Source organism: Poecilia reticulata, linkage group LG14, assembly GCF_000633615.1.
Source record: "Poecilia reticulata strain Guanapo linkage group LG14, Guppy_female_1.0+MT, whole genome shotgun sequence".
Lineage (NCBI taxonomy): Eukaryota > Metazoa > Chordata > Actinopteri > Cyprinodontiformes > Poeciliidae > Poecilia > Poecilia reticulata.
The window spans coordinates 11,253,588-11,281,453 of record NC_024344.1 but is presented as its reverse complement, the minus strand read 5'-3'; the positions used below and the strand labels follow the sequence as shown (position 1 = coordinate 11,281,453).

The 27,866-nt window shown below is 41.2% G+C and overlaps 1 protein-coding gene across 2 annotated transcripts; it reads left to right on the top strand.

Annotated features, from left to right (window-relative positions):
- LOC103475842 (voltage-gated potassium channel subunit beta-2) lies at window positions 1–27,866 on the top strand. 2 transcript variants are annotated; one of them, XM_008427760.2, is made up of 14 exons: window positions 1–621; window positions 21,054–21,097; window positions 21,178–21,215; window positions 21,374–21,453; window positions 21,643–21,687; window positions 22,093–22,137; window positions 22,216–22,259; window positions 23,407–23,493; window positions 23,588–23,673; window positions 23,760–23,880; window positions 23,989–24,083; window positions 24,213–24,333; window positions 25,046–25,134; window positions 26,513–27,866. In XM_008427760.2, the coding sequence occupies exons 1-14, from the start codon at window positions 326–328 to the stop codon at window positions 26,600–26,602; spliced, it is 1,281 nt and encodes a 426-aa protein (XP_008425982.1). In that variant the 5' UTR covers window positions 1–325; the 3' UTR covers window positions 26,603–27,866. The 2 variants fall into 2 exon arrangements, with proteins under 2 accessions (XP_008425982.1, XP_008425981.1); XM_008427759.2 differs by lacking the exon at window positions 1–621 and adding an exon at window positions 4,547–6,260.

The window sequence follows — 27,866 nt, the reverse complement described above, 5'->3', positions numbered from 1 at the left end:
TCGTTCTTTGTGACTGCTTGCCGCTGCCTGACACTTCAGGACCGGCTTTGGTTTATTTTGGATATAAACTCCACAAAGGAGGAATCATTGCGTTTTGACATGTTCCAAGAGCTTTAAGATCTCGGTTTTTTTAGCAGTTTTGACGCCAGACTTCCTCGGGCCGGACGTTTCAGATCTCCGAGAGTCTCTCAAAAATAGCACTGCCTTGTTGTTTTCTTTTCAAACTCAGAGGTAGATGATGGAAGCAGGTAAAAAAGTGAGCAGAGCAGAGGCGGAAGAGCAGTTTTAATCAGTCCGACTCAGGAAGCCCGAATCCGGATTAACGATGTTCGCCAGTCGCGGTGCCAGCGGAGGAGGCAAAGGGGGGAAATACTCCGTGGAGGACCTCTACGGCATCAGCAAGAAGCCCAAGGCGTCCGCTTCCTCAACCAGCATCGTCGCCAAGACCGGAACCAGGAGCAGCAAGACCCCAGAGCGGAAGACAGAGTCGGAGGCCTTGGCATCCCAGATCCTGGAGGCAGCCCACCGGCTGGTGGAGCGACGGCGACTGGAGCTGTTCCTCAGGGAGTGTGGCCTGTCCCTGGCTGAGTGTGAGTCCGAGCGCTCGGCTATGCCATACAGGTGAGAGGGACAAGTACTGAGACATCAATGTTGCAGTGAGTGGAAAAAAAACCAACTATATTTGCAGATTTTTTTTTCTCTCTCTCTCTCTCTTCACTGGTGACCTAGAAAGAAATGTTTGATGTGGTTTAAGAGCAGAGAGGCCACTGAGTAAATGCAGCTGGAACCACAGAAGACTAATGGGACTCGCACATGAGTCAATGTCTAATTTTGACCTCCAACGACGGAATCATGGGGTCAATATCATCGGTGCAGAAGTTCATTGTTAATGATGCGTGCGTTGGACAGCGGCAGACGGGGATTAGTTCGTTACGTGGCTCTTTCCGTTTAAAGTGCTCAGATTAAATGGGATGTGAAAGCCTGCAGTTCTGTGTCGCCCTGGAATGAAAAACAAGATTAGAAGACACAGATCCGTGGCAGCAGGGCGTATGTTGCCTCTCTGGTGTGTTTTGCTTACATTGCCTTGCAAAAGTTTTCACATCCTGCAAAAATGTTTCACCATTTTGTCAAGTCAGTGCAATTACATCTACAAGTCTTTTGAGCCATGTCTCTAACAATTTTGCACATTTGGACACTGAATTGCTCAAAACTCTACACTATTCTACACTGTAGTCTTGTACGGAATATCACTGCTATTGTTAGTCTTGTTTTTTTTTTATATACTATTTTTAAGACTTTAAGAACTTTTTGTGGGAAACTTTAAATCTGTTGCTGTTGTTACACCTGAATTTCTCAGGTCTGTTTCTATTCTATTCTTTTATTCTAACTCAGATGGAGAGTAGCAGTTAGCATCGATGTTGCTGCAAATTTCCAATTCAGTTTAAGGCTGTACTTTGACCGGGCCATTCTGACTAATAATCTCTGGATGAAGGTGTACACCCACCTCCAGGTCTCAAGTCTTTCTCAGTATTTACCTCTATCTTCCTCCTATTACCTCTGATCAGCTTCCCTGTTCCCCAGCTGAACAAAAGCCTACCCGAAGCATGATGCTGCCTCTACTATGCTTTAAATTGGGCAAAGGTAATTGGTTGCTCAAGATTTCATTTCAGGATTTCAGCAGAAAGGAGGACTGAACACAAATCCGACTACATTTTTTTTTTAGTTGCGTAAATTCGTTTCCTTCTGTTTCTGAATTATGCACTGCTGTTTGTTGGACAATCGGAGAAAATCCCAATAAAGTAAAATTAGGTTTTTGATTGCATCATAACAATCGCAACATGTAATATGACCAAGGGACGCTGGATGCAAGCCGCTGTAATGAGCTTCCTCTGCAGGATTCAGCCTTAGAGACGACGAAGAGCTTCGTCATCCTCAGGGAGCTCAGAGCAAACCTGCTGCTCCTCTGAAAGGAGTCAGCTGAGGAGGTTTAACTATCTGAGGAAGAGGCCTCCAAGGTCCCCATCCTTTGAGTTTTAGAGCTAACAGTATAACTCAAGTCACAATATGGCAGAAACACTTGGAAACCTGTCACGTCGCCTCTAGGTGGCAGTGTTAGCCATGGTTGACGGCAACACACAGGGGAACAATTAATTTTATGTCTTTAATGTATGCAGTCATCCCTTATATTTGTCATATTTGTTTTCCCTTTATGCTCAGTTTATTCAGGATGGATGAGGCATCAAATAGTATGAAATCTTTTTATTTCTGCACTGAATCATAACTTGACAGGAAGGTGAGTCGTTTTTAAAGTAAACCGCAAGACAGATACTAATTATCATCCTCTCTGGTAAGAGTCAATTCAGGAAACCTACATTTTTAACCAACAGTAATAAGTCTTAATGCATCATTTCATCTTTGAAAGTTGGACATTTTTATGACTATAAAGCATTATTTGCTGTCCTTTCTGACTATATGGATCAGATAATGATCACTAGAGAGGCTTAAAAGGTGCGATTTATTTTTGAGGCAGATCAGAAAAGCCGCACAGCATGTCGCTCGTCAGGAAATTAGTCTCACACATCACACAATTTCTATTTTTAATCAGAGGCTATCAAATGAAAAGCAGATCTGGAGCATTTGATTGGTGCAGGTTGTATCCGCCTGCGAATGAGAAACAGCCTCACCTTTCAGGTCGGCCTTTCATCTCTCGTTGAGACTTTGAAGTTCCTGGAGAATAACAGCTAAAAAAGAAACACCTTTGTAATGAGCACTGATGCTGAGACAGCCTGGATACATGCATTAATAACACACACATTTGTCCAAACACTCCACCGCATGTGTCAAACTCAAGGCCCGTGGGCCAAATCTGGTCCACCACAGCTGTTTATGTGGTCCTATAAAAACATAAATAGAACTTCAACAGTTGTGTGGTTAAATATTATTTCATCTGTCAAATCAAATCAGTTTTTACTTGTATATTGCCGAATTACACCAATCAATAAATAATTGAAGTACTCATTGAATACACAGAAGGCTATATTATTTCTATTTTGTGAAATGTATGCATTATTTTAACAGTTTAGGTAGTTTTATTTGTACATTTTGCCATAACTGACTCTTTGAGGACATTCACCATTTTGCTGTGGCTCTAAGTGAAAAAGAAGTTGACACCCCTGCTGTAAGCCATGCATTTGTCTGCATGTAGATAATGCATATCTAAGTATAAAATGTTTTTTCACAGACTATTAGCGCATGTCAAATATATTTTCTCTCAAATGCAGATCTGCAACCTTAAAATTGACCAAAAGGGCATAAAGATTCAAACAATCACTGAATCAAACTTTATTTATTGAGCACTTTTCATACTTTGGGTGAAATGTTGTAAATTAATTATAATTTGTTGCAATATGCTCCTGAAATCAGCCCTGTTGGAAATGGAGACGTTGTTATTGCTGCATGAAGTGATGGAAGGAAGAAACAAAGACAAGGTCAATGTGATGATGAAGGTTCCAGGTGATTACTTGACCTTTGAACAGACACAACAACTTGTTCTAAAACTATCATAATATGAGGTCTGTACACCTGGAAACCTGCCCATCCCAGCTTCTACACGTCCTCAAATGGGTCAATCAGCGTCACATCCAGCTGCTCAGTGCCTCACAATCTGCTCTGGGGCTACAAACTGATTTAAAACATGAATGTAGGAACTAATGAATGCAGGATTGACATTTTTCCCCAAGGACTTAGCAGCCAAGGCTTTAAACACAGCCTCAGAGGGACTACTTCCACTCCCTGGGCAGCTAATAACCCATCTGTTTGAGATTAATTTGATGACACATACAGTAACACAAAGTAATATGTGAAGCTTAGACAATGCACTTCAAATAAAGACGCGTAAAGCCTTTAAAAAGTTAGCTTCTACTGACTTCCTAAGGAAAAAAATGTATGTAATTTTCGAACTGTGGCTGTAGCTGTCTCCAGAAAATCATTCCATGTACCACAAATAGCCTGCGGACCTCATTTTGGACATCTTCTATCCATAGAGAAGTTTACTCCAAGCCTTTAAAATGTTAAAGGAAAAATTGGGTCACACAAAATATAAACTGAGGAGTGGTAGTAGTTATTAAATTAATTGAAACCTCAGAGGAAAAAAAACAAACATGTTAAACACAATACATTTTTAATTGATCAATTTTTACTTGAGTAATGAAAACAAGGGCTTGTTTTTTCTTACATTTAATAGGCGTGAGATTTTCTACTATAACAAGATTATTTCTCTGAATCCAATAATCTTCCTGCTGTTTTGCTTTAGAGAATGGGTGTGGCAGAAAAATTAAAAACAGGGAGCCACGTGTGGAAAAACCAGGAGGAGAGCAAAAAAAAAAAAAAAAAAAAAAAAAAAAACCGCAAACTTATTGAATTGGTGAAAACTGATGCTTAAAAATGTTCTCCTTCCATTCTGTTTGGATTTATAAAAAAAAAAAAAAAAAAAAAAAAGGTAAAAACAGAATAACTAATGCCATGTCAGGTCCTTTGGGAGTGAATGTGACGGATTTTGTAGGGGTGGGGACACGCACACGGTTGGGAACCATTAATTTGGCTTCAAGATGTGAAGAAAGAAGTGTTGTCACAGCAGTAGCAACACAGATTGTGATGAAAAATGTAGAGAGTCCACCCGGGAGGAGAGACAGAGACTGAGAGAGAGCAACACACACACGGCACGCACAGAGTTACCCACCAAACCATCACACTGCTTCTGTGTCGTGAACATTTTGGCGCTACTGCAAACGGAGAAAAAAAATCCTGGGACTGACAGAAGAAAACTGAAGGAGAGCCGACAAGCGGGATCGACGCCTTAAAAAACCCCAAACAAAACAAAACAAAAAAAACCCCGCCTGCTGCAGCTGATTTTTTATTTTGGAGGAGGTGTTGGTGGGGAGGGAGAGAGAGAGGCCAGTATGCCGGCATTTTTTTCTCCTCCGTGCACCGTGAGATTCTGCCGCCACGCAGGAAACCCCCACAGCAGCCGCTGCTGCCGGTATATGAGCAACTTGATGCGCTAAAGGTAACGCCGCTGAATTTCGCTGCCCATTTCCTTTCCTTGCATCAGTTTGGTGCTGCGTGAAGCGATGATGATGAGGATGGTGAGGATGGTGAGGATGATGCTGCATCGGCGGGCTTTGAATGTGTGAATCCTGTACGGGACTCTCCTCCTTCGCGATGTAAATTGGAGCCACTAAAGTCTCTTTTTTTTAACCCCCTCCAGCTCTGCGTTAATTACAGTGACAACAATAAAAAAAAAAAAAAAAAAGATGCCTTTTTTTGACGCTTGGAGTGAGGATGCCAGTGGCTGTGATTGTGTCTCTCCTGCTGCGGCAGCTCCTCAGCTCAAGACAGACTCAAGTAGCCTTAGCTGAAGAGAAAAACAGCAAGCTGGCAAGTGCTGTATCACCCAACACAAGCCGAAGGAGCCGGTGCATGTATGTGGGGAAGGGCATCCATCACAGCACAGCGCAGGGGCTTCCTGGGAGCCGCCACATCCCCACATTCGTCTGAGGACTGCTGAGAGATTACAACCCCCCTCCTGATGGTTGTTGGAGGGCAGCCCCGATGCATCTTGTGCGTGTGAAAACTCTCAGAGTCCCCCTTGGCCAGCTCTGCATTAACAGAAAGGAGACAGAGCAGACGGTAACTCGGTGTGTGTCATGTTAGAGGCTGGAGTCTTGCCTGCTCGCACCAGCTCCCTGCCAAAATCTCTGACCTGCCCTGTCTGAGCCCTTTGTATGAGCATCTCTGCGCTGCCACAACAGAACCAGTGGTTTGTAGACATTACTGSCCGTTTTACTCCGCTCCTCCAACAACGACGACAACAAAAAAAAGGCCCCCCCACGTCTCTGACTGTCGGTGCAGGRCAGAGCAGAGGTCAGGATGCAGGTCTCCTTCGCATGCACTGAGCACAACCTGAAGAGCCGCAGTGAGGACCGGCTCTGTGGCCTTCGCACCGCCCCACCTCCAGGAGGAAGCAGCGGAGGAGTTGGTGGAGGAGGTGGCGGTGGCGGTGGAGGAGGAGGTGGYGGCAGCGGATCRGGAGGAGGTAGCAGCGGAGGAGGGGGAGGAGGTGGTGGTGGACAGGGGGGTAACGGTAACCACGTCTCCCAAGGCTCRGTGAAGAACAGGGAGGGCCCCGGGTCCCGGCAGACTCCACAGGGCCATGCCCACATGAAGGAGGCCATYGGGCGGCACACYAACATGAAGTACAGGTGAGTACGGGCCACAGGAGCAGAGCAGAGGCTGGGGGCTGGACACAGAGGGAGCGATTAGTTGTTCACTTTGACCTGACAGTACTTCCAGTTTTTCTTAAAGAATTATAATTACCACCACTCAGAATATCTTAATATCTTCCCTCTGTGGGCAGTCATCGATTACTACGATGATGGCAACGGTGGTAAGAGTAMATCTCTAAATCGGMGTGTTACTGGTTCAATTCCACCTGTCAGATGGTAGCTGTGGCTACTATCCAGTAGCTCGSCACCATCAGTGTGTGAATTGGTGAATGACTGATAAAGTGCCATACAAATCCAGACCATTTACTTTTCAAGGGGAAGTCACACCAGTTAATGCTTGAATACCATCTGTGAGTCCATCCATCAGTACTTTCCCTGCCACCTAACACATCGACTGTACTGACCAAACCCAGTCTGCTAAAGCAGCCTAAACATATATATTTATATATTTATCATGTATACATTTTCCAGTAAAAGAATTGTGAGCGTCAGACCCTTTGCTTCCCAAGAAGTATCATCAGAAYGGTAGTGTTGGAAAACTGTATGGCTATCTTTGGAGTTTTGACTGATGTTCATATCTGAATAATAATTATTGACACCTTCACAAGAGTTGACAGGAAGGGATGCCAGTTTTTTCTCAGCCAAGTTACGTCTATTTTACTTTATTTATAGTGGTTGGTTCTGTATTGCTCTGCTTTGTATGCTGTAAGCCAACCGTTTTTGGTCACTTTGTCTTTTTTCTATCAAAGTATGTGGCCATTTTGTAAAATCTAAAAAGCTTTCAGACACCGAGCTCGAGGTTGTTAAGTGAGGGACACCCTGGAAAGGTCACCAGTCAATCACCAGGCAACAAAGAGACACACAGAACAAACATCCGTCCATGCACATAATCGCAAGGCAATTTAGAGACACCAAATAACTCCACACTCTTGTTCTTGGATTGTGGGACCTTTTGGCTACAAACCAATCATAAATGTTGTTTAAATTGTCCTTGTCCTCCACTTCCAAACTGACTCAGTTGGCTATTTTGCAAGTGCGTATGGTTTGTGCAACAGCACTGGAAATGGTCTGTTCCTGTGTGTTTTCTGCATGTTTTCTGACTCTATAGGTTTTGTGAAAATCATGACCTGGAGGTTAAATCTGGCAGTCAGTAAATGCTTTGCAGTAGCAAACTSTGAAACTTTACACAGTTCACATCCACTAACATCAGCTTTTTTCAGATAAAGCCCCTACATATACTGATAGGTGATATGTATATGTTTAATATCTGAACCAAGTCAATTATAACTTTTTTGCAAAACATATTTTTTCCTCTGACATGTGACTCCAGTCATTTCACATGCACATTACTTAGCTTCAAACTTTCAAACTTAGTATAAAATAAGTTCCAAAATAGATGCTGTTTCTTAGCTAATTCCCTGTTTAYAAACCAAACCTGAACAAAAATACTAATTTCCCATGAAAAGGCAGCTTGCATAAAGACAAATTTGATTTGATTTCCTAAAATAAACTACAATAAATCAGATTTGGTAGGAAGAGGAGACTTTTTTTCACTTCGTCTTGGTGCTACCTGCCTGATTTTAAATTGCTTCCTGTAGGGTTATTYACTGTTTCCTACTTTAGTAAGCGACATAATAATGTCCAAATACAAAACTCACACAATGAAAGAATGCTACCAAAATATTTCTCCCAAAAACAAAACAAAGAAGCTCCAAAACCAATTGGATTAATAGTCTAAATCCCAATAAAAGACAACATAAAACATGGCATAAAAAGGTCAGAGCATATTTAAGATATTTAAAAGTCTAAAACTCAAATTATTTTTCATTTAAGACATTTTTTAGACCCTGTTCCAACCAAATCACACTTACAGGTGATAAGCTCAAGCCTTTCTGTCTCCATTTCGATCAGACTTTTTGCTCAGGTGAGCATGAGGTGAAATGTAACCAATTTGCTTCTGATTACCTGCGAGCGCCACCTACATATTATCCATTAGCTGGATGAGGAGCAGCCCTCAGAGTGAGCACTTTCTCTTAACGTTAAAATATGACATGAAAACCTAGAAATGCTTATGCTGATGGACATAAAAGCATAATCCACAGCAAACAGCCCTCTTGACTTAATGCAGATCTCKGCCTGGCCTCTTGCTGCAGATTAATACAAATCCTTACAGCAGTAACAGCTTTCTGCAGCATCTCTCCGGGTCACTCAGCTTTGAAAGCATTCCTTTCCCATAAAACAGCATTTCAACTGAGCKACGGAAAACCTTAGTTGCAGAATCCAGCTCTGAGTCACGAAGGCGGAACGAAATTTTGACGAGATAAACCAGCACGGAAAGCCCTGTTGGTGTCTGATTCGGTTTGGTTTGACGGATTTGAGCCTTCGCCGCGATAAGAACAGCAGCTCATGCAGCTTTGACGCACAGGGGGATTCTTAAAGGGGTGTGAGACCCAGTCGTACCAAAAAAAAAAACCCAAGCATGCAGTTTGATACCGAACCCAGTTCATGTGTTTCGTTTAGTTTGACTGGAACAGCCAGTAACTCGGAGGAGAGTTTTAATGACCTGTTTTTCTAGTAATCAGGTTGATTGAATTCCTGCCATTCTCTTCAGGCAATTTGGTTCATTTAATTGGATGCTTAAAAAGGGAATGAGGCTCAAAACGAAACTGGGATATCTCCTTTAGCGGCTCGTCCTTTTTAGAACTGCACTCGCACTTCTGATGTCGTCAGATTATTCTGCTTGCTCTGCTTTCTTCAAAGGAGTGTCACTAATAGGGAGCGCAGYGGCACAATAAGTCTATACAGCATATGGACAGCTAGGGTTGCCATTGGCAACTCCCCAGGCACTGCCTTTAGTTTTTTTTTTTTTTTCCTCTTTCATTCTCTCTAATCAGTAAGCGTGGCTGTCGTTCTTATCAGCCCTCTGTGTTACTGAGCCCGGTCTTTGCTCCAGCATCATCAGGCTGTATTCTAGATGAGGTGGATATTAAAATCTCCCCGACGAAGAGCGCGCAAACATGTCCGCGCACTGCTCAGATGAGACAGTTTATTTCTGAGCCGATCTGGGAGGGCAGCCTAGCATGACACTGATTGAAGCCAAACGAGTGCTGCACGAGAGCAGAAGTGAACAGTTGGTAGTGAATTTTGATCTAATCCCATTTTCCAGATGGCTCACATCTTTGCCTCCACTCGCCCTGTTTGACTACATGTTTTCTAAGCCACTTCCTACATCTGATTAAACTCGCTACTCGTCAGTCACCGGCAGGTGACAGACGACGGGCCCTGCTGTCTGGCCGTAACTCCCATGACTCCCTGCAGCCCTTGACTCCAGCTTTCTTACTGAGAAATCTGGCATTCTGGTGTTTCTGTGTGTTCAAGTCTTCTTGTGATGCTCTTGAGTCAGATTCCTCACAGGGAAACTGGGCTATAGAGACCTTATTTCTTCACATACAGCAGTGGATTGAAGACATGTTCATAACTCTTAAACCTTTTTACTTTTGACCTCGTTACAACCACAAAGGTTTTGGGCTTTTTGGAAATTATTTCCATTTCCATGACATGTTTTTTAAAGGTTTGTAAGACACTATAAACTGTTAACGTATATGGTATATAGATTGGAGTTGGTTTTGATATAGGCGTCAGCTTTAATCTCTAGATTTTAGATATCTAGTAAGATATCAACTCTTTCCAGTATTTTTGCAAAACCTTTAATTTACATTTTTTGGGAAAATGCTTGTTGCTCACTTCTGCAAGTAATGCCAGTTTCAACATCTTTGTCCTCTGTCTGTAAATTGCCGATATGCAAAATAGCCTGTTGTGCCACGGTTCCAAACAGATGTTGATGAGTTCATGGCTGCCGGGCAAATCGTCGCAGCAGCAGTCATCTGCATGCCTTTACATTAATGCAGGAGAAAAACACAGTTTATGTGAGTAGCGAAGCATTCACCATGCAAAGAAAAAGCAAAAGTCAAACACAATTCAAGCGTAAATAATGTTTGAAAGAACTTCAGAACATCAGGAAAAATTAAAGACAGGCAGACAGACGGACATCCTGCCGCTGCGTTGAAGTGTGAGGTCTTTGCCTTCCGTGCAGCAAAACTTTCTCACAGTTTCTCAAATGAATATTTTAGTATTCTTGAATAATCTGCCTCCAAGTGGTCTATCACAATGTAACACGTTCTGACATTTTAACCTTCGGTTCCTTGGGAAAAGGCTTCTTCATAACCCTGGAACTTTTCACATTTTATCAAGTTACGGCCTCAGCGGTTTTTACTTGAACTTTTTATGATCAGACCAAACAAACGCTAAGCAGTGGATTAAAATGTCGCTGCGTATTTTCATTCACCAAGTTTTGGTGTTATCACAGCTGCAGGTCTTTTGGGTTAAAATGAGGTTCTGTTCATAAAAACAATGACATTTAAGGAAGTGATATACTTCCACTAGCTTCACTCACAAACACATCCAGCTTCAAATCTTATCTTACTACAAAGTCTCTAAAAACCTCCGCCAAGTTTCTTCCAGATATTTCTCATCCAATCTGAGGAGAACCATCTCCACAGCATGATTCTACCCCCACCGTGTGTCACAATGAGATGGGTGAAGTGCAGTGTTACTTTCCTACCACAAAGCATATCGGATGTAGGTGAAAAAGTTTAATTATTGTCATGTCTGACTGGAGCACCTTCGATTATATGTCTCCAGTGTCTTTGGGAATGCACAAYTAATTAGGCCATAACTTTATTACTTGGGTTTCATGACGGTAATGGAGTCTTACAAACCTCTGAAGTCTACACAGAAAAGCTGCAGGTGCTGAGATTTAATTATCCACTGGTGAAATGCATTAGGCTTCTGAATTTAGGTCATTTCTGAAGTCATTTTTTAAATTTAGGGTTGAATACATGCACACACCACATTTTTATTTGAAAAGTTAAATATTGAAAACAATAGAAGTTTGTATTTACTGCATTAGGAAAGAATGATGGAGTTACATTTTACAAAGGTTACAATATCTCATCTATTTCACCTTTATATATTCAGTTTCATCTAGCAGTAGATCACCACTAAAGTAAAATGTAATCAATTTTCGATAGAAGTGTCCACTGAAATGTCGCTTGCATTGCATAAAACATGTGAACTTGTTAGTATTAGTCATAATATGTCACTGTTATTATATATATGGCAACATATATAAGTAAAAGTGTTTTTCTTTAAGTGATTGTACACACAGCTCAAGCAAGACTCATTTACTTACAAGCCCTGATTGTAACCTAATAAATCCCAAGCACTCGTTAAAAAAAAACAAAAACAGATTCATTTCATATAGTAGAGTCGTCATCATCATCATCATTATAAATTAAATTGTAATTACGCAATCTGGCCTTGTATTGTTCCAGTGATTAATAATCAGAGGGAAACAAATGCTTCGTGTGGCTCACAGATCACAGAGTGCAGCTGCTGGAGCTCTGACCTTCAGCTCTCCTCTCTCTTCCAGTCTCTGGGTTTTTGTAGCCGAGTTTCCAGTTGGATGAACAGATTAGTGACTCACCATGAGGGCCAGCATGTCTCAGGCGAAGCCCCCACTGTATCTTCACTTGCTTCATTTCAGCCTGGCACGTGATCAAAAAAGGACCCGACTTATGAGATGTTTTTTTCTTCTTCTTTTTTTCTGCCCACTTATTTTGTCACCTGCAGTTAAATCCTAATCTCAATCCTGGAATTTCTCATTTTAAATCATTTACCCAAACTGTACTTTGATTACCTGTGCTTAACAGCTTGTGAAGAAGTACATAAAAGCAGATAACTTAATCCCCTCAAAATGTGAGGCGACCTCTGGGTCAGCGTTGTTTGACGAGGGATGGATTTGTCAATAATTAACAGCTGACGGCTGCAGTCGTCAGCAGGGCTGCTCTGGACCGCCACCATCATAATCAGAGCCAGAAAATACTCATCACTTCCACTGAATTAGCGGTCTCGTCAAAGTCAGACATGGATGTTTTCCTCTGAGTCCGGATGGGCTCAGACAGAGATTTAGAAATGAAGTCTAACATTTTGTTTATCAGCTTAACCTTGAACATGTTGTAGGTGACTGCAGTCTGTTTCATAAAGACGTTTTTAAAAGTTCACATCTGCTTCTTAAGCTGAAGGATGAAAATTTTCTCATTCAAGGTTGGAAAAATAAACAGGAAGGACTCCTGAAGTCATGACTCCAGGTTAGAGAGTCATTATTCTCACCTCAGAATCCAATATGGCTGCCAGATATTTAAAATGTAGTAAACACTGTAGTGATACATCATTTATTTGTACTTCCTTTGGTTTATATTTCATTAAATCTTCTTGTAATGTTACTGTACAACCTATGCTAAAACAGTTAGCTTTTGAATGTATTAATTTCAAAAAGTTAGCATCGTTAGCCAGTTGCTCTTCTGTGTGGCTGCATATTGTTAGTAGCATTTCACTGTTTTTGTCCCAAATAATATTTTTAGAACCAAGTGCCACCCAACAAGCACTAATTTAAGCACTATTTCCCTGCTGAAGACTTATATTAATAGCGCATGCTTATCTTATCACACGCTGACAGCATCTGGATGATGCTTTGCACTTTGTGGCCTTTTTTAAACGGTAATCAGACAGGAAGTGGGCAGAGAGAAGTGAGGGTGAGGAGTCGAACTCAGGATGTGGCACCTGCCCTAATCACTGCTCCATGTGACGCCCCTCAGTTATTCCACTTAACGAAGCGTCCATCATTTATTTAGAAGACAGTTTGCCATGTTCACATTGCGGAGATTTAGTTTGGTGTAGGAGACCGTATGCAAAAAGCATGACAGGAACTCCAAACATACCAATAAATCCACAAACGGCTTATTTATTTTTAAGAAATGGGGACGTCCTAAACCTAGGAAACCATCAGAAGGTGTTGGGTGACTTCAAGCTGGATATCCATTCAAGAAATGCCTCACACATCTCACAACTGAAAGAGAGGAAGAGCAACCTTTTCCTCAGAGACTGACGGATTGTGACGAGAGAAAGCTCTCTCTGAAGTTAGTCCAACGAAAAAGGAGTAAAACTAGGTAACAGTCTCCTTGTTAGGGCTAAAACGATTCCTCGAATTATTCGAGCACCTCCATTATTAAAATTCCTCAAGGAAAATTTATCTTTGTCAAATTATGCTTTATTATTTAGCGCACCGTTTTACGGCCGGGTCATTATTTACATTGGGCAGCGCTCTCACTTCCACCTGTAAGTTGTTGCTAAGTGCTAGCAGCATAGCGTCGAATTTTACGGGTTTTCATCGATTTTTGGGGACCGCTGAGCAATCTGAAATTGCTTGGCGCGATGCTTGAGGTACGGCAGCTTTTGTCCTCCGCGAGGCGACCGTGTGAAAGCGAACGGTGGGAAGAGTGATGCCGCTGTATTTATACAGGTGAGCAGATAAAAACAGGAGAGAGAAAGAGAGAGAGTATTCTGATTACTCGATTAATCGTAAATATAATCTGTTGACCAATAATCTGTACTACTAAAACATCGGTTACTAAAATATTCTTTTCCAACAGACCTACACCTTTTTCCTTCCCAAAGAAAAAAAAGTGCGATTGACATTAACAGAATATCCTGATATCCTGACTGCATTATCTTTGTACCTTGTACATATCAATTAAGTTTACTTTATAGCACATTATAAGCATATTATAACTTTATAGCATATTATAGCACAGCCATGAGGCAGTTCAAAACACAAATATGAAGTTATTGAACAACAGAGAAAACTCTACGTCTTCTGAGTACCACATAAGGAGACGCCTTGCAAGGCAGTTTGAGAAAACGTTTTCCTCTTGAGAACCTTAAGCAAAGTCTGAATTCAACCCGACTTTAAACTCCTCAAAATAAACACAGAGTTTAAAATATAACGAGTCCAAAGCAGCAGAACTGTTTAGATCTCTGAGGCTTCAGTAGGATAAACTCCACTCCACTGGCTATTTTTCATCGTTATTAATTCATTGAGTTGTCATTTACGAGGTAGCCGTCTAGGGAAAATGACACATCAATGTATTCGTCTTCCTCTGTCTGCCAGAAATCAAACAGCAGCGCAGGGTGGTGACCTTTTCACACAATCAATTTTATTAACTCTTGAATTGTGGATATGACTCTGAAATTGACTTGATGTTCCGTCCCCATCTTCAACCAGGGACGGAGCCACACACACATTTATTAATATGCCTTTTTATTTGAAAGGTCTATTACCATAAATATATCTCCCAACGCCAGGCGGCTTTAATAAATGTATTCTGAGCTGAGAAGAGTCACGACGGCCGAGAAAATGTTATGGTTACTGTAGAATCGGAGGAGGGCGGCTGAGATTGTGTGCCTATGCCTGCATGCGAGGGAAAGTGAGCGATTTTTGGCCTTTTTCCCACTTGCTTCACTCTCAGCATGTGTATTTTATAAATAGTACAGACCTACTTGTAAAACTGTCTTTTGTACATCTCAGAATAAAATATCTTCACATAACACGCAAAAAAACCAAGTGTTATAAATAGTTTGAGTTTTAAACAAAACCCTCATGTCAGAATTAAAACAGTCTCGTCCAGCCAATAAAATAAATTGACACAGAATCTGCTAAAGAGCTGAAGGACTGGCTTTATTTGTTTAATTTTGACCCTGCATTGTGTTCAAAGAAGGAGATTACTTTTTAGGAATTGTGGTATTAACTGTATTATATGGATGGATAGATAAATGGATGTATTAGACCAGCACATAATTCTGAAGTGCGAGGATTCTTATTTAAAGCCAGACTTTAACTACAGATGGTACATGTGCATAATATATCGTCTTTTCCAATCTAAACGCTCTAGGTGTAGATTTAGGGTCGTGAATCTAAAACCCAATGTCAAGTTTTTTAATCCCACTAACAGGTTTTCTTATCTAATTTTAATTTCTCTGCAAGCCCACCAGTTTTCTTTCAAATTATTTGAAAGAAATTCACATATTTCTGGACTTCCAAAGAAAAATGCACTACTATACTTGAAAACTAGTGGCTGACATTTTCAAAGCAGCCAATATGGGATCGCAGATGTTTTTATCCTGTGATTAAATGACACTAATAGATTCCAAGGTGCTGTGTTGTATGTTACATCTGGGAATTGGCTTAAAAGGGGCCTGAATGCAAATGCATGCCACACTATTTTAGATAGTTCTGATTTTCTACTAATCTAAAGTATCATCACATAAAATCCCATGAATAAATAAAGTGAAGTTCTGCGGATGTGACGTGAGAAAATGTGAAGTCCAAATCCAGAATCAACAGAACCGAGGCGATGGCTCCCCTCCTCCCATCTCTGAGTGGAGCTAATAAGTTTGAAAACCATGAACAGGTGGCAAAAATATAAAAAAAAATAACATTCAGTATGTGAGAAAAAAAAAAATCTAATTTTGGGCGAACTGACCCTTCAGAGCTTGGAACACGGCGTTATTAAAAGACAACAGACTCTCCACCATCTTCCCACAGCTAGTGTTCAGAAAATGCTCATATAAGCACCAACACATACACACAAACACGCATGCACGCGCGCGCACACACACACACACACACACACACGGTTGTTATTAATATCTAGTTGTGCTTCCCTCTGGAGAAAAGCCTGCTCAGCATGTGTGTGGCATTTTATGACAACTGCAAGGGGGAAAAGAAAATCTCCATCATCTGCACCTAACCATCTGTATCCAGCACCTTCCTTCTGTCTGGGGTGAGAACTAAGTGTAAATGTCAGCACAGGTTAAAATGCTGACTACACCATGACAACGCACCTGTGTGCGTGTGTGTGCGTGTGTGCGTGTGTGTGTGCGTGCGTGCGTGTGCGTGCGTGTGTGTGTGTGTGTGTCTACTTCTCTCCCTGTGTCTCTTTCCTTTTCCCCTCATTAACAATTTATGCACGGAAGATCCCGGTCTTTGTAATCATCTTATTTGGATATTGTGATGTATGGCAGCAGGAAATCAGAAATGAACGAACAAACACAGGAGGAGAACGCGGGAAGCCGCACTTTCAGAGGCCACAGAGAAGCATCTGTGTGCCCTGCTCACGAGTGCATTCATGCGTGTCCACATGTAGATCTGTCCCTGCGTTCCAGCGCAATTCCCACTGAGCGTGAACGTTCACAACTGTCAGCCTGCACATTAAGGATTTTGTCCGTTTTGTTTTTTTTTTTTTTTTTTTTTTTTTTTTCAAAATATGGGCTGAGCAGTCTGCTGACGTGTGCGCGAATGTGTGTGCTGGTGATACAGTGGAAGAGGCATGACGGAGGTGGCGAGAGGAAAGGAGTGAGCATGTGTCTCTCCAGACTCTCTGATAGTAATTCAGCAGACTGCAGCACTGCAGAGAGCTGTGGAGTTAAGAGTGGGAGGAGGAGGAGGAGGAGGAAGAGGATGGTGGTTGTGTGTGTGTGTGTGTGTGTGTGTAGGGGGGAAGGCGGTGGAAGGGTTAGCTGTCACACACAGGAACGATGACGTCCTCCGCTGCCCAGAAATAAACAAACAAAATACGATTTTATGGGACACGGCAATCAGCACAGTTCGCCCAGTTCTGCACGCCATTGCATTCGGCTCCCGGCAACAATGCAATAACTCGCAACGCTCGGCAAAACATGCCACACACTCGCATCACGCACTCCCATCCTTAACGGGCGTATTGGATGCAAGCGTACAGACAAAAGGGAGACTTGCAGTTGTGTAACGGCTCTCTTGGATGCTTGACATTCTTCTAATGCTGACTCATGTTTTGTTTTTGTGCTTGTCGCACATAATAACCTTTGTGTTTGTCATTGTGGAGCAATTTGAAGAGGAAAGTATGGAAAGAGGCTGGTGTTGTTCTGCTTCGCCGGTGGAAGACAGCCCTGGGCTAAATAACAGGCTGCGAAAACGCAACACACCTTACAGTTTTCCTGAAAGTTTCTCTCAGAGCGACTGCACGCACATTCAGCTTAGAAATTTAGCTACAGGGATAATAATGTGGGCTTTTAATTATGCATTTGAACAGCTTTTTTTCGCCCTCCCAACAGTGAAGTGATTTCACAGCAAATGAATTTTGGAAAGAAGAAACAATACACTCCAGTTTCTCTAACTGAAAAAGTGTTAAAACTCTCAAAATGTTGCAGAGACACATGCACTTCTAGTTGCTATAAATGAGCTTCTGACATAACTTATATGTCCTCTTATCATAAATGGTATTATTTATTTTTATTGGTTGTTTTTTTCTTTTATATAAACCTAAACATCATAAAATTACCCACCAAATTTACAATAGGAATTGGGTTCTTATTTTCAGCCAGCTTTGTTTATCCTGAGGTCTTTACAGTCAAATGAGGCAAATATTGAGCTTCTTCTGATAAGACATATGTTTGAAGAAGTTAATGTAAGGGTTTCAAACAAAACAAATGCACTACCTGTTAAGCCTGGTGGTGGCAGCAGCGAGCAGTATTTCGGTAGCTTTAAGTGGATGGAGTAATGAAAAAGAAAACTACATTCAGTCTTTAAGGGACGACGTCCTGCAACTTTAAGATGTCCCTGGTCCAACACAGATTTATCAAATGTCTGAATTTCCTCCTCAGGATGAAGTCAAGTTCTCCAGCGTCCTGATAATGACCTCATTATTTAACTCAGGTGTGTAGAAGGACAGACAGATTTAAAAGTTGCAGGACATCCTTGGACCCAACAGGATGTCCGTAAAGGATGTTGGTCCTAAACACACATGCAAGCTGGTTATGGAGTAGATAAACCCCTCAGGGTTTGACTCCAAACTCAACACAGATTTGAAGTAAATAATTGTGTTAATGAGTTAAAGGCAGCTCTGTGCAAGAAAATCAACCGTTTTAAATGTTTGCCAAGACTTGTAACAAGAATATCCAGTAAGAACAGTGCTTATGGATACTATTACTACAACTAAACTTGTTCTCTGTTACAGATAAGAGCGCTTCAGATGTATAATTATAAACCTCAAAGTAACATGACTGGCGTGACGGTGACACGTTCTCCGTAAATAAACTCTTTGCAGCAAACGAGTCCGCTGATTTCCATCAGGAAGAGCTGAATGTTTAGCTTAAAATCCGCGCAGGCAGGGACAGTAGCTTATTTTACTGGGCTCACTATGCGGCCAGTCGCATGCAAAGAAAGACAGCGACCTCGCATCATACTGTTATGTGAAAAAAGAAAGAAATGAAGACAGAAAAACCGATTTAAAACAAGTGAAAATATGAATAAATAACTGATCTGACATCTGCTCTGAAAGAAAAGCCACTTGTTTACATGAACTCCCTCAGTGTGAAAGGAGCAGAGCTGTTGTTGCCTGATGAACCAGAGCCAGATCACCATACAAGGATTTAGCGACGCACGAGGCCCACAAACACATTTCCCTTCATCTGTCATCCCCGGCCTTTCACCTGCGCGGTATTTTGACGTGGTTTAATGCAATGGCATAAACACTTTGCATCTGACACCCCCACGCACATACACCGACAAATGCTGCACACGCAAACGCTTACATATGCAGGGGAGGGGGGGGCTAAAAATAGTTCCACGTCCAGCATTTAAAAATAGACCGGGACAATAAAAGCGGGACTCGTTTGGCTGTGTCTAAATGCTTTGACAGTCTGTCTGTCTGCATTTGGCCGTTTGTGTGCGGACGCAGGCAGACAGGCAGAGGAGGGGAGGAGATGAAAAGACGAGCAGCGATGAGTTTCACCGCAGTTCTGCTGTCCCTCCAGCTGGCTCCTCGGCTAATTGGGATGGGGGAGAGCGAGCTTAAAGGAGGAGGAACAGGAGGAGAGCAAGCATGAAGCCCACGTCAGCTTCAGCTGCACAGGCTGCTGTTTGAGATGCAGCTCTCTGCTTCTCCCTGCCAAAGCCTTCAACACTCTGCTGTCTGGATAATCAGAGGTGGCAAGCTGGGTAATGGACTCCTCTATAGCTTATGGGGCATTTTGGGTCATTTATAGTAAAGACCAGAGAAGCTTTTAGCAGGAGCTGATCTCCAGCTGCCCCCCCGGAGTGGTTTTAGTGACCCACACAACTGTTCACATATAACGAATAAAGGTCGCCTATTCAAAAATAATTAGGCAGAGTTATCAAACTTAACCTCGGGCAGAACAGACTTTCACTTCAGCTGCAGAGGAAGAGTTCATGCCTAGAATAGAGGTAGTATTCAATGCCATGCAAAGGTTCTTACACCTTTTTAACTCTTCCTCATTTTGTCACTTTGATACAAAGTATCGTTTAATTTTGACGTTAAGCATGCAGTATTATGTAAAATCAACTTTTTTGAGGTTTAAGTGATGTTATAATGTTATTCCCTCATCAAAATCATGACTGGACTGTTGCTTTGATCCTTTAATCTCCCATGGCAACCGCTCAGGGTGCAGAAACGCTTGCTCTCACCGAGCTCCGCCCTGTGCCCCTCCAGACTAGCGGCAGCAGCAGTTAGCAAACACCTGGTGAAGCTACGCATCTGCTAAGATCATCAGCAGATGATAAAGAATGACTTCTCAGTGCAACACTCCTCAGAATGACGTCAAAGGCTGAATGGAGGAATGCTGTTGTGATGACAGGAGTGTCGGAAAAAGCAGGAGCTTCTTAAAGAGACAGACGCCCAATTTCAAGGAGTTAAATTGCGAATTTACATTTCTTTTAAGCTTTATTTGATGTATGTTTTTACACAAGTGAAGGTAACATAGTTCAAGGTTTCCTAGAAAACTTGCTAAGCCTGGTGGTTGAGCTCCAGGGCAGTCATTCATCCAGCATCCCGTCATGTTTTTGAGTTAAAATCTTTTTTAAATTGACAGGAAATTTGAAAATATCACTTGATAATTATGTGTTATTGGAATATTGGAAGATTAATACCTGAACACCAACTATGCAGTCTTAAAAAATGCAATTTTTAAAAAAAAAACTTAAATAAATAATCAATAATTAGTCTGGTGGTGACTTAAGTAAAACCTGGTGGCCCGCCAGGCTTATAATACACTGGCAGAAACCTTGATAGTTTCTTGATTGTGCTGTAAAATGGCACTATGTGCTTGAAAAATACACAATACCACCCTTTAAAGAAAATTATACAGATTTCACATTTGTTTTATTGTTTTAAGTGTTTTTCTCTTCTTTTCCGTCTCTTTCATCTAGTGAAGTTCATCAGTCAGTGATAATTGTTCCTTGTGAAGGGAAGACGTGGGTTTTACTTTGTTTAGGTCAGATGCAACATTTGAGCCTGATTAATGCTTGGACCCTGACTGAGTGAATCCAAAAAAAGCCCTGATTTCTTCCTTTCTCAGCTCTTCTGTGGATTTTATTTCGTGCTTCAGATAGTTGTCCAGCTGTCTTGAATAGTTTCCAGGTGTGAATAATGTTTCTCACTGCTGGATACAAACATTTTTTTTTTTTTGGAAGTGGAAGTAGAAACCTTGCCAGATTGATTGGCAACAACATTTGCTTCTCTAAGATTACTGCTTTTTGGCATCAATTTGCCATACCTGAAGGCACAAATGTAGGTTTTAAACAGGCAGTCTCACTTTCTGATGATAATTCTTTTAAATAATGTTCAATTTTCTGCATCTGCCTTCATACTTTTTTCACTGCAATAAAAATTTTAAGGCTTTTTTCCATTTTCTTTCATGTTGTTCATCCGATATATGAACAACATATAGCATATTGTCTTTAGCTTTAAGACAAACAAACGATCAAAGAACTAAATGTCCGCTCATGAAGTGGTTTGTCTCTGTTTTGTTTCACAGGAACCTGGGGAAGTCCGGCCTTCGTGTATCCTGCCTCGGGTTAGGTAAGTTGGGTTTGAAGGCGCTGAAAAATTAATCTCTCTTTAAAATCCTCCACACCAACGAGCCGTCTCCTGCTATTCAGGCACCTGGGTGACATTTGGATCTCAGATCTCTGATGAGGTGAGTGCAGCTCTGCTGGTTTCTGTTTCCTCTCCCACTGGGTTTTGCAGAACTAACACATTTCTGTAGGGATTTTATTTCTACTTGTATAACTTTCATGTGCTGCCGTGAACGTGTAGGTCGTCTCCAAACTTTTCTGATTGCTTGCGTTCCCGCAGATGGCGGAGAACCTGATGGCCCTGGCTTATGAAAATGGAGTCAACCTGTTTGACACGGCAGAGGTCTACGCCTCTGGAAGGTCAGACTCCATCATCTACTTTTTCTTCCATCTTTTCAGCAATCGTTACATCTATCATTCTTTTTTGTGAGAAACAAACCAAGAAAATTGTACATCTAAAATATGTTGAATTTCCGAATGGTTTCATGCAAGCGCAGGATTTAAAAAAAAAAAAAAAAAAAGACTAATCTCTGGTTTGTTTCTCCACAGAGCGGAAATCACCCTGGGGAACATTATCAAAAAGAAAGGGTGGAGGTGATGTGAATCTTTTTTTTTCTGTCTGACTCACATGGATGTAAAATGCCTACGAATGTTGTTTTTGTTGTTAATTCATGTTAAACATTTGCTGATAATCCCTCCTCTAAATGCATCACATTGCTTTTAAACCCAATCTCAAGGGAAATTTATGCACTTTAGAAAACTATAGAGCTTTGACCTAATGCAAACTATAAAACCATTAAATAAACATCATACAATATGTGAATAAACTCCCAGATCAGAACCTTGTTGCCCAAGTTTCACTGCAACATAGTGAACAGAGGGAATATTCCTTTTTGAACTTCTTACTCCACCCGATGAGAAGAAATAAGCCAAATTAAAATAGGCTTTCTCCTTTTAGGGTTTATAGATGTAAACTCACAGTTGTGTCCCCTTTTTTAGGCGCTCAAGTTTTGTCATCACAACAAAAATCTACTGGGGAGGCCAGTAAGTCCAACTCTACGGATTTATTGTTTCCTCAATACTTTCCATATAACCTTATAGTCTGTTTTTATCACTGCACAGAGCAGAAACAGAGCGAGGACTCTCCCGAAAGCACATCATTGAAGGTGAGACACATTCTGCTCTTAACATTCAAGTATTTTAACCTACAATTACATCTGAGTCTCTTCTCAGTCTTTTCATTACGCTTAAATTAGAACATACAGAATAGCAGAGGAGAAATATAAAGCACAGTACGTCAGCGAGTTAAAATGTCAGAGAGCCTGAAAAACAACCGACAGGTAAATTATGAGATGCAAACAAACAATCTAAACAAATAAAAGGAAATTAATTTCTTTCCTCCAGTAGGAAGGAGTTCAATTTTGTTTAAATTGAACAATAAAAGCTACCGTACATGTGACTTTTAATAATCTGTATAAGAATAAGGGACAGGGCTCTAGTTAATTTCTAAATTCAATCAACATGTTTCTTCTGCCTGGACATAACGTTAATGTTTTAGGTTAGCCTGAATCATGGCTTTGTTCCCGCAAAGAGTCTAAAAATTAGGGTGATGGGAAGGTGGCCTTCCGACCTCGAAAACATGGATCTCCACACCAGAGAAATGATCAAAATCTCAATAAAAACATACAAAAATGAGCAGAGATGCTAATAAATATTGGTAAGGTTCTAATTAATTTTCAAAAGGCCATTTTTCATAAAATGTTCACAAAAGCAGTTTCCATATTAGATTCTCCTTCTACGTTGTTTTGGTATATTTCGCGACACATCTGCCTAAATTTCTTAGTTGAATTAAAAAAGCCTTAATATTTTTTTAAATGTATTCATCAATCAATCAAATGTTATTTGTATGGCACATTTCAGCAGCAAGGCATTTCAAAGTGCTTTACATCATTAAACACAAACCCACAACTGACGAGCAATTTCATCTCTTGAATTTTTTTTTTTCTGTTTTTCACTAATTCTAGTCAAAGTAAAATGTCTTCTCCAAAACCTGGGAGGCTGTATCTTCTTTAAAATGCAGCAACTTGCTTGTAATTCCAAATGTTTTGAATGATAAGATCAATGTTCAACTCAGAGATTTTCTTCATAAAACTTTTTTTTTTTACTAAAGATCTATGAGGTGTGTGAACACTACAGCTACCTGTGTGCATTGCTCTTATGTGGTTATCAGCAGCAAATTAAAGCTTTTTCTTAAAACACATTTGTGCCTAATTGAGTGTATCAATCTAAATGCCTTACCGCTGTTTTTCTCAGGTTTACGAGGATCCTTATCAAGGCTCCAACTCGATTATGTGGACTTAGTTTTTGCCAACAGAAATGACGTGAACAGTCCGATGGAAGGTCCGTTTTAGACGCATCTAACATATTTGTCAATAAAGCGTAACTTCAAGAGGTGTGATCTTTAATAACCGGCTTAACGCTGTGATTTTTGCAGAGATTGTTCGGGCCATGACATTTGTAATAAACCAGGGCATGGCCATGTACTGGGGAACCTCCCGCTGGAGCGCAATGGAGATCATGGTGCACACTCAGAAAACCGCAGTCGATACTAATTCATTGTTTTCAGCTCTCCTCTTTGCTCATTCTGGCTCTGTTTCGGCCTCCAGGAAGCGTACTCCGTTGCGCGTCAGTTCAACCTGATCCCACCTGTGTGTGAGCAGGCAGAGTATCACTATTTCCAGAGGGATAAAGTGGAGGTGCAGCTTCCTGAACTCTACCACAAGATCGGTGAGGCGTCCACGTTCCTACACTTTTGGCCACTCGGATGAGTTTAATAAAGGCTTCGTTTTGTTTCACTGGGTTTCATTGTTCTCTCTCTCTCTCGCTCTCTCTCAGGTGTGGGGGCGATGACCTGGTCTCCACTTGCTTGTGGATTAATCACAGGGAAGTACAGCGACGGCGTGCCCGAGTGCTCCAGAGCAGCGATGAAGGTCAGTTTGATTTAAGCGGCTCTCGTCGGGGACTTCTCTCGCTCAGAATAAGCCTGGTTATGTTTCTCTACCTCAGCAGTCTGCCTATGCAAAAGTCACTGATTTTCCTCAATGTTGCCTCTGCTGAAGGGATACCAGTGGCTGAAGGAGCGAGTGAACAGCGAGGAAGGCAGAAGGCAGCTGGCGAAAATCAAGGAGCTCCATCTACTGGCAGACAGACTGGGCTGCACCGCCGCTCAGTTAGCCATAGGTACCACGGCAAAGGGTCTGGTTTCATGACGACAACATAAAACATGTCCACTTTCATGTCAGTGATGTGTGAGAAGAAAGTCGTGTCTGAAATCTGGTAGATTTTCTATCAGGTGCCTTTCTTCAGGTTAGACATGGTCAGGATTAGGTAAGCAGTTGTTTATGTGGGCTATTCGCTCTCACTAATGCAATGACAGGTACTGACTTGTTATTAGCATGATCACAATAAGCTGCTGTTTAACTACACCACTCATCATTTCTTATTTTAATTTGTGAGACCTCGGGATATTTATTTATTTWTTTATTTATTTTTGCATAATCTTAAATGTTTGATTCTGAAAACATTTCTGGGTATTTTTAGATTTAGTTTTCCCCCCATTGATCTTCAGAAACTGTCGAGACAAAGATTTGTTCTGCATCTATTTAAAGTGCACTTTCATTAATTGTTTTTATCTTTGGCGCAGCTGTTTACTGTGATGTTCCTCATCAGGACATCTCATCTGATCTACTCTGTATATTCCTCTGGAAAGTTGCCTTAGCATGTTCTCAGCTGTGCCATCATCCCCACACCAAATGCAAACATCGTTTAGCTTTTTCTCGTACTCTGGCCAGTTTTTTGCAAATTTGCCATTTGGATCCTGCGCACTGAAGGAATAAGGAAAAGTGCTTCAAAGTAAGTCAGCAGCTCATGGTTTTGTGTTTATCTTCTGCAGCCTGGTGTTTGCGAAGTGAGGGTGTCAGCTCTGTGCTTCTGGGTGTTTCTAACACTGACCAGCTACTGGAGAACCTCGGCGCTCTCCGGGTAAAACGTTTCTCCTTTTTTCTCGGTATTCTTTCTGCTGAGCCTCGCAAAAATGCTGATACCACTTGAACACCCTCCAYATTTTGTTTTTGTTTATCCAGGAAAARCTTTTAGAGGCTGCAAARGACTTGGGCAGAGCGGAAAAACTACATATCTCTCCATACTACMCTATTATATTGACGACATAATTAATCAATTTGACTGAATTATCTGTGCAAAATGAAACAGCGACTTGTCAGTCTGAGGCTCTGATATGCTCACTGATAGAGGAAATTGTTATTTTTTTAGTTTGATATTCATTTAATTAAAAAAACAGTCATATACAATAGAAGGAAATATGCAGATCAACAAAATGAAAGGCAACAGAAAGAAAAAACTAAACTAAACAAAAACATAAACTCAACAAGAAAACAATTCAATTTGTAGGTAATCCATGGTGCTTTGCTGGTTTTATGAGTGGCTTTGATAAAATGTTAAAAACACATGTGAATATATTTCACATGTTCTCCTCTAAGAGTAAAATCTCAGACTCTGAARGGACCTGCCGGTCCGGAGGGCGGTACTCTAACCGGGGATGTTATGAATTCTCTATATTGAATTGAACAAATGGTTTTTTWAAAAAAATATGACTGCTTATTTTTCMTTGCACCTTTCTGGAGATGGGAGTCAGAGTGCAAAGAAGAGTGTTGAGGAAGAGCTCAGTCAAGTCAACAAACAAATCCAAACTAGCTCAAAATTTGGCTGTGCTGTTTTTATTCTCCCAAATCTTTTCGAGGAAGTTTTCTTTCTCGCATTTCTTACAACGCAGCAGACAGCCTCCCGGCCTCGGGGAAACCTCCTCGGGGAAACCTCCTCGGGTAAACCGCGGCTTCTCTGAGCCCGAGCCGGTTCCGAGACAGAAAAGGGCGACTGAAGAATGCAAATTACGCACATTTACTATGAGTTTACCTCAGAGAGAGAAAAAGAGAGAGAGAACTTGTATCAAGAAAAGCTGAACATTCATTCCCAACCAAAAATCCTCTTTAAGTCTTTTTTGGATTTCATATTTGTTCATTTATTTCTCGCTAGTGAAATATCCCTTTAGTGCGATTACCAATAGTTTAATGATTTATCTTTTAGTGACTCATTAGRGTTTGAGGCTGATGAAACTGATTGTTTTATTGAATGAGACTGATATGGTTTATTTTATGTATTTAGCTGGGAACCATTTAATAAGCTAACATCACTTTTTTAAAAATTGGGCCAATGTTTGAAAAGGTTCAAGTCACATGAGCTTCTCTGCAAGGCAACACACATATAGACACAGTTGTTTAAAGCAAAAGATAAACATTACAGAGTGCTATTCAAACTGCCCTGTTTCTTTCCYCCCTCCCTCCAGATTTTATCCCAAATGACACCACAGACCATCACTGAGATCGACGCCCTGCTGGGAAACAAACCACACTCGAAGAAAGAGACGCGTGCTTGAAGATGCGAAACAAACAGTGACGGATGACGTTTCATGACAAGAAAACCGTGGGAAGCTTCGCTTTTTGCTCCGCTGTATACTCAAATTGCATGTTCTCCGCAACATTATGCTTCCAGTCTGTGCGCATACCCATTTTTGCGCAACAAATCGTATTATGTACAACAGAAAAAAAAAAAAAGAAAATTTCTCTCAGCTGTAAAAAGAAAAAAACAAAAAGGATCACATATTGCTCACTGTCAAACGTTCGCAGACTTCATAGACGCAAAGTGACAAGCTTCTGCCGTCCGCAGGAACTGAGAAACGTTTGCAACTTTCAGCTGCAGTCAAAGCACAGGACAAGGCCCAACGTGGAAAAGAAACCCCACCTTTTTGCAACATTTCTGGTTAAATGGTGCTTTCGCTGGACGTGCAGGYGGGTCTGCTCCCCCTCGCAGCAGCCTGCTATGGGGTTTGACGTTCAGCCAGCAGCCAGAGGTCAGAGGTTAGCACCCATGTGTCTAGCTGAACATTTCCCATCATGTGCATGTGACTGGTCTGCAACGCTCACTGCTTTACAGGGTTGGGAACATTGGGTTACTTGTGAAATAAAAAACAATAATCTAAAAAAAAATGATGAAGCAGTACAAAATTAACCATTTATTTTGGTTAGCAAAAGTCACTTTAAAAAAAAATGCAAACAGATATTATTAGTGGGTGCAGTTTTGAAGACTTTCCCAGCCCTGCTGCTTTCCCAGAAGTCTTTTTGCCTCCTCTGTTTGTAAACTGTGCGCATGTCCCTTTAAGAGAGAATTAGCCCCAGTCGGGCGTAAATGTGGCATGGCTTTTATGGCTTATGTAGATTTGCAGTACCCTTGTAAGCCAATGTTTTGTGTTTTTCTTTTTTTTACTTGAGTAGTCCTGCAGTTTGATCCAGCACCCTGMTGCCGGGGCCTCGCTTTAACGAGTCCCCACAATCCTGGGACACGGCCGTGTCCATCTGACCTTTGACCTATACCCTTTGTATTGTCTTGAACTGTACAGAAAAGTGCAGACGAAAAGTGTCAATACTGTAAAGACTGTACTAAAATAAAAGGTTTGCGGTAGCTGAAGAGTTTGAAGGCGACAGCTCTGGACACACTGTGGTAAAACTGTACTTTTCCAGGCGTAGGAGAAAAAAAAGTTTTATTTAATATGACACAAAGAGCCCCGGGGTAAGAATTAGCAAATGTATTTTTTCTTCATTTTTTTTCTTGAAATTTAAAATATATCTTCTCTGCTCAAATTT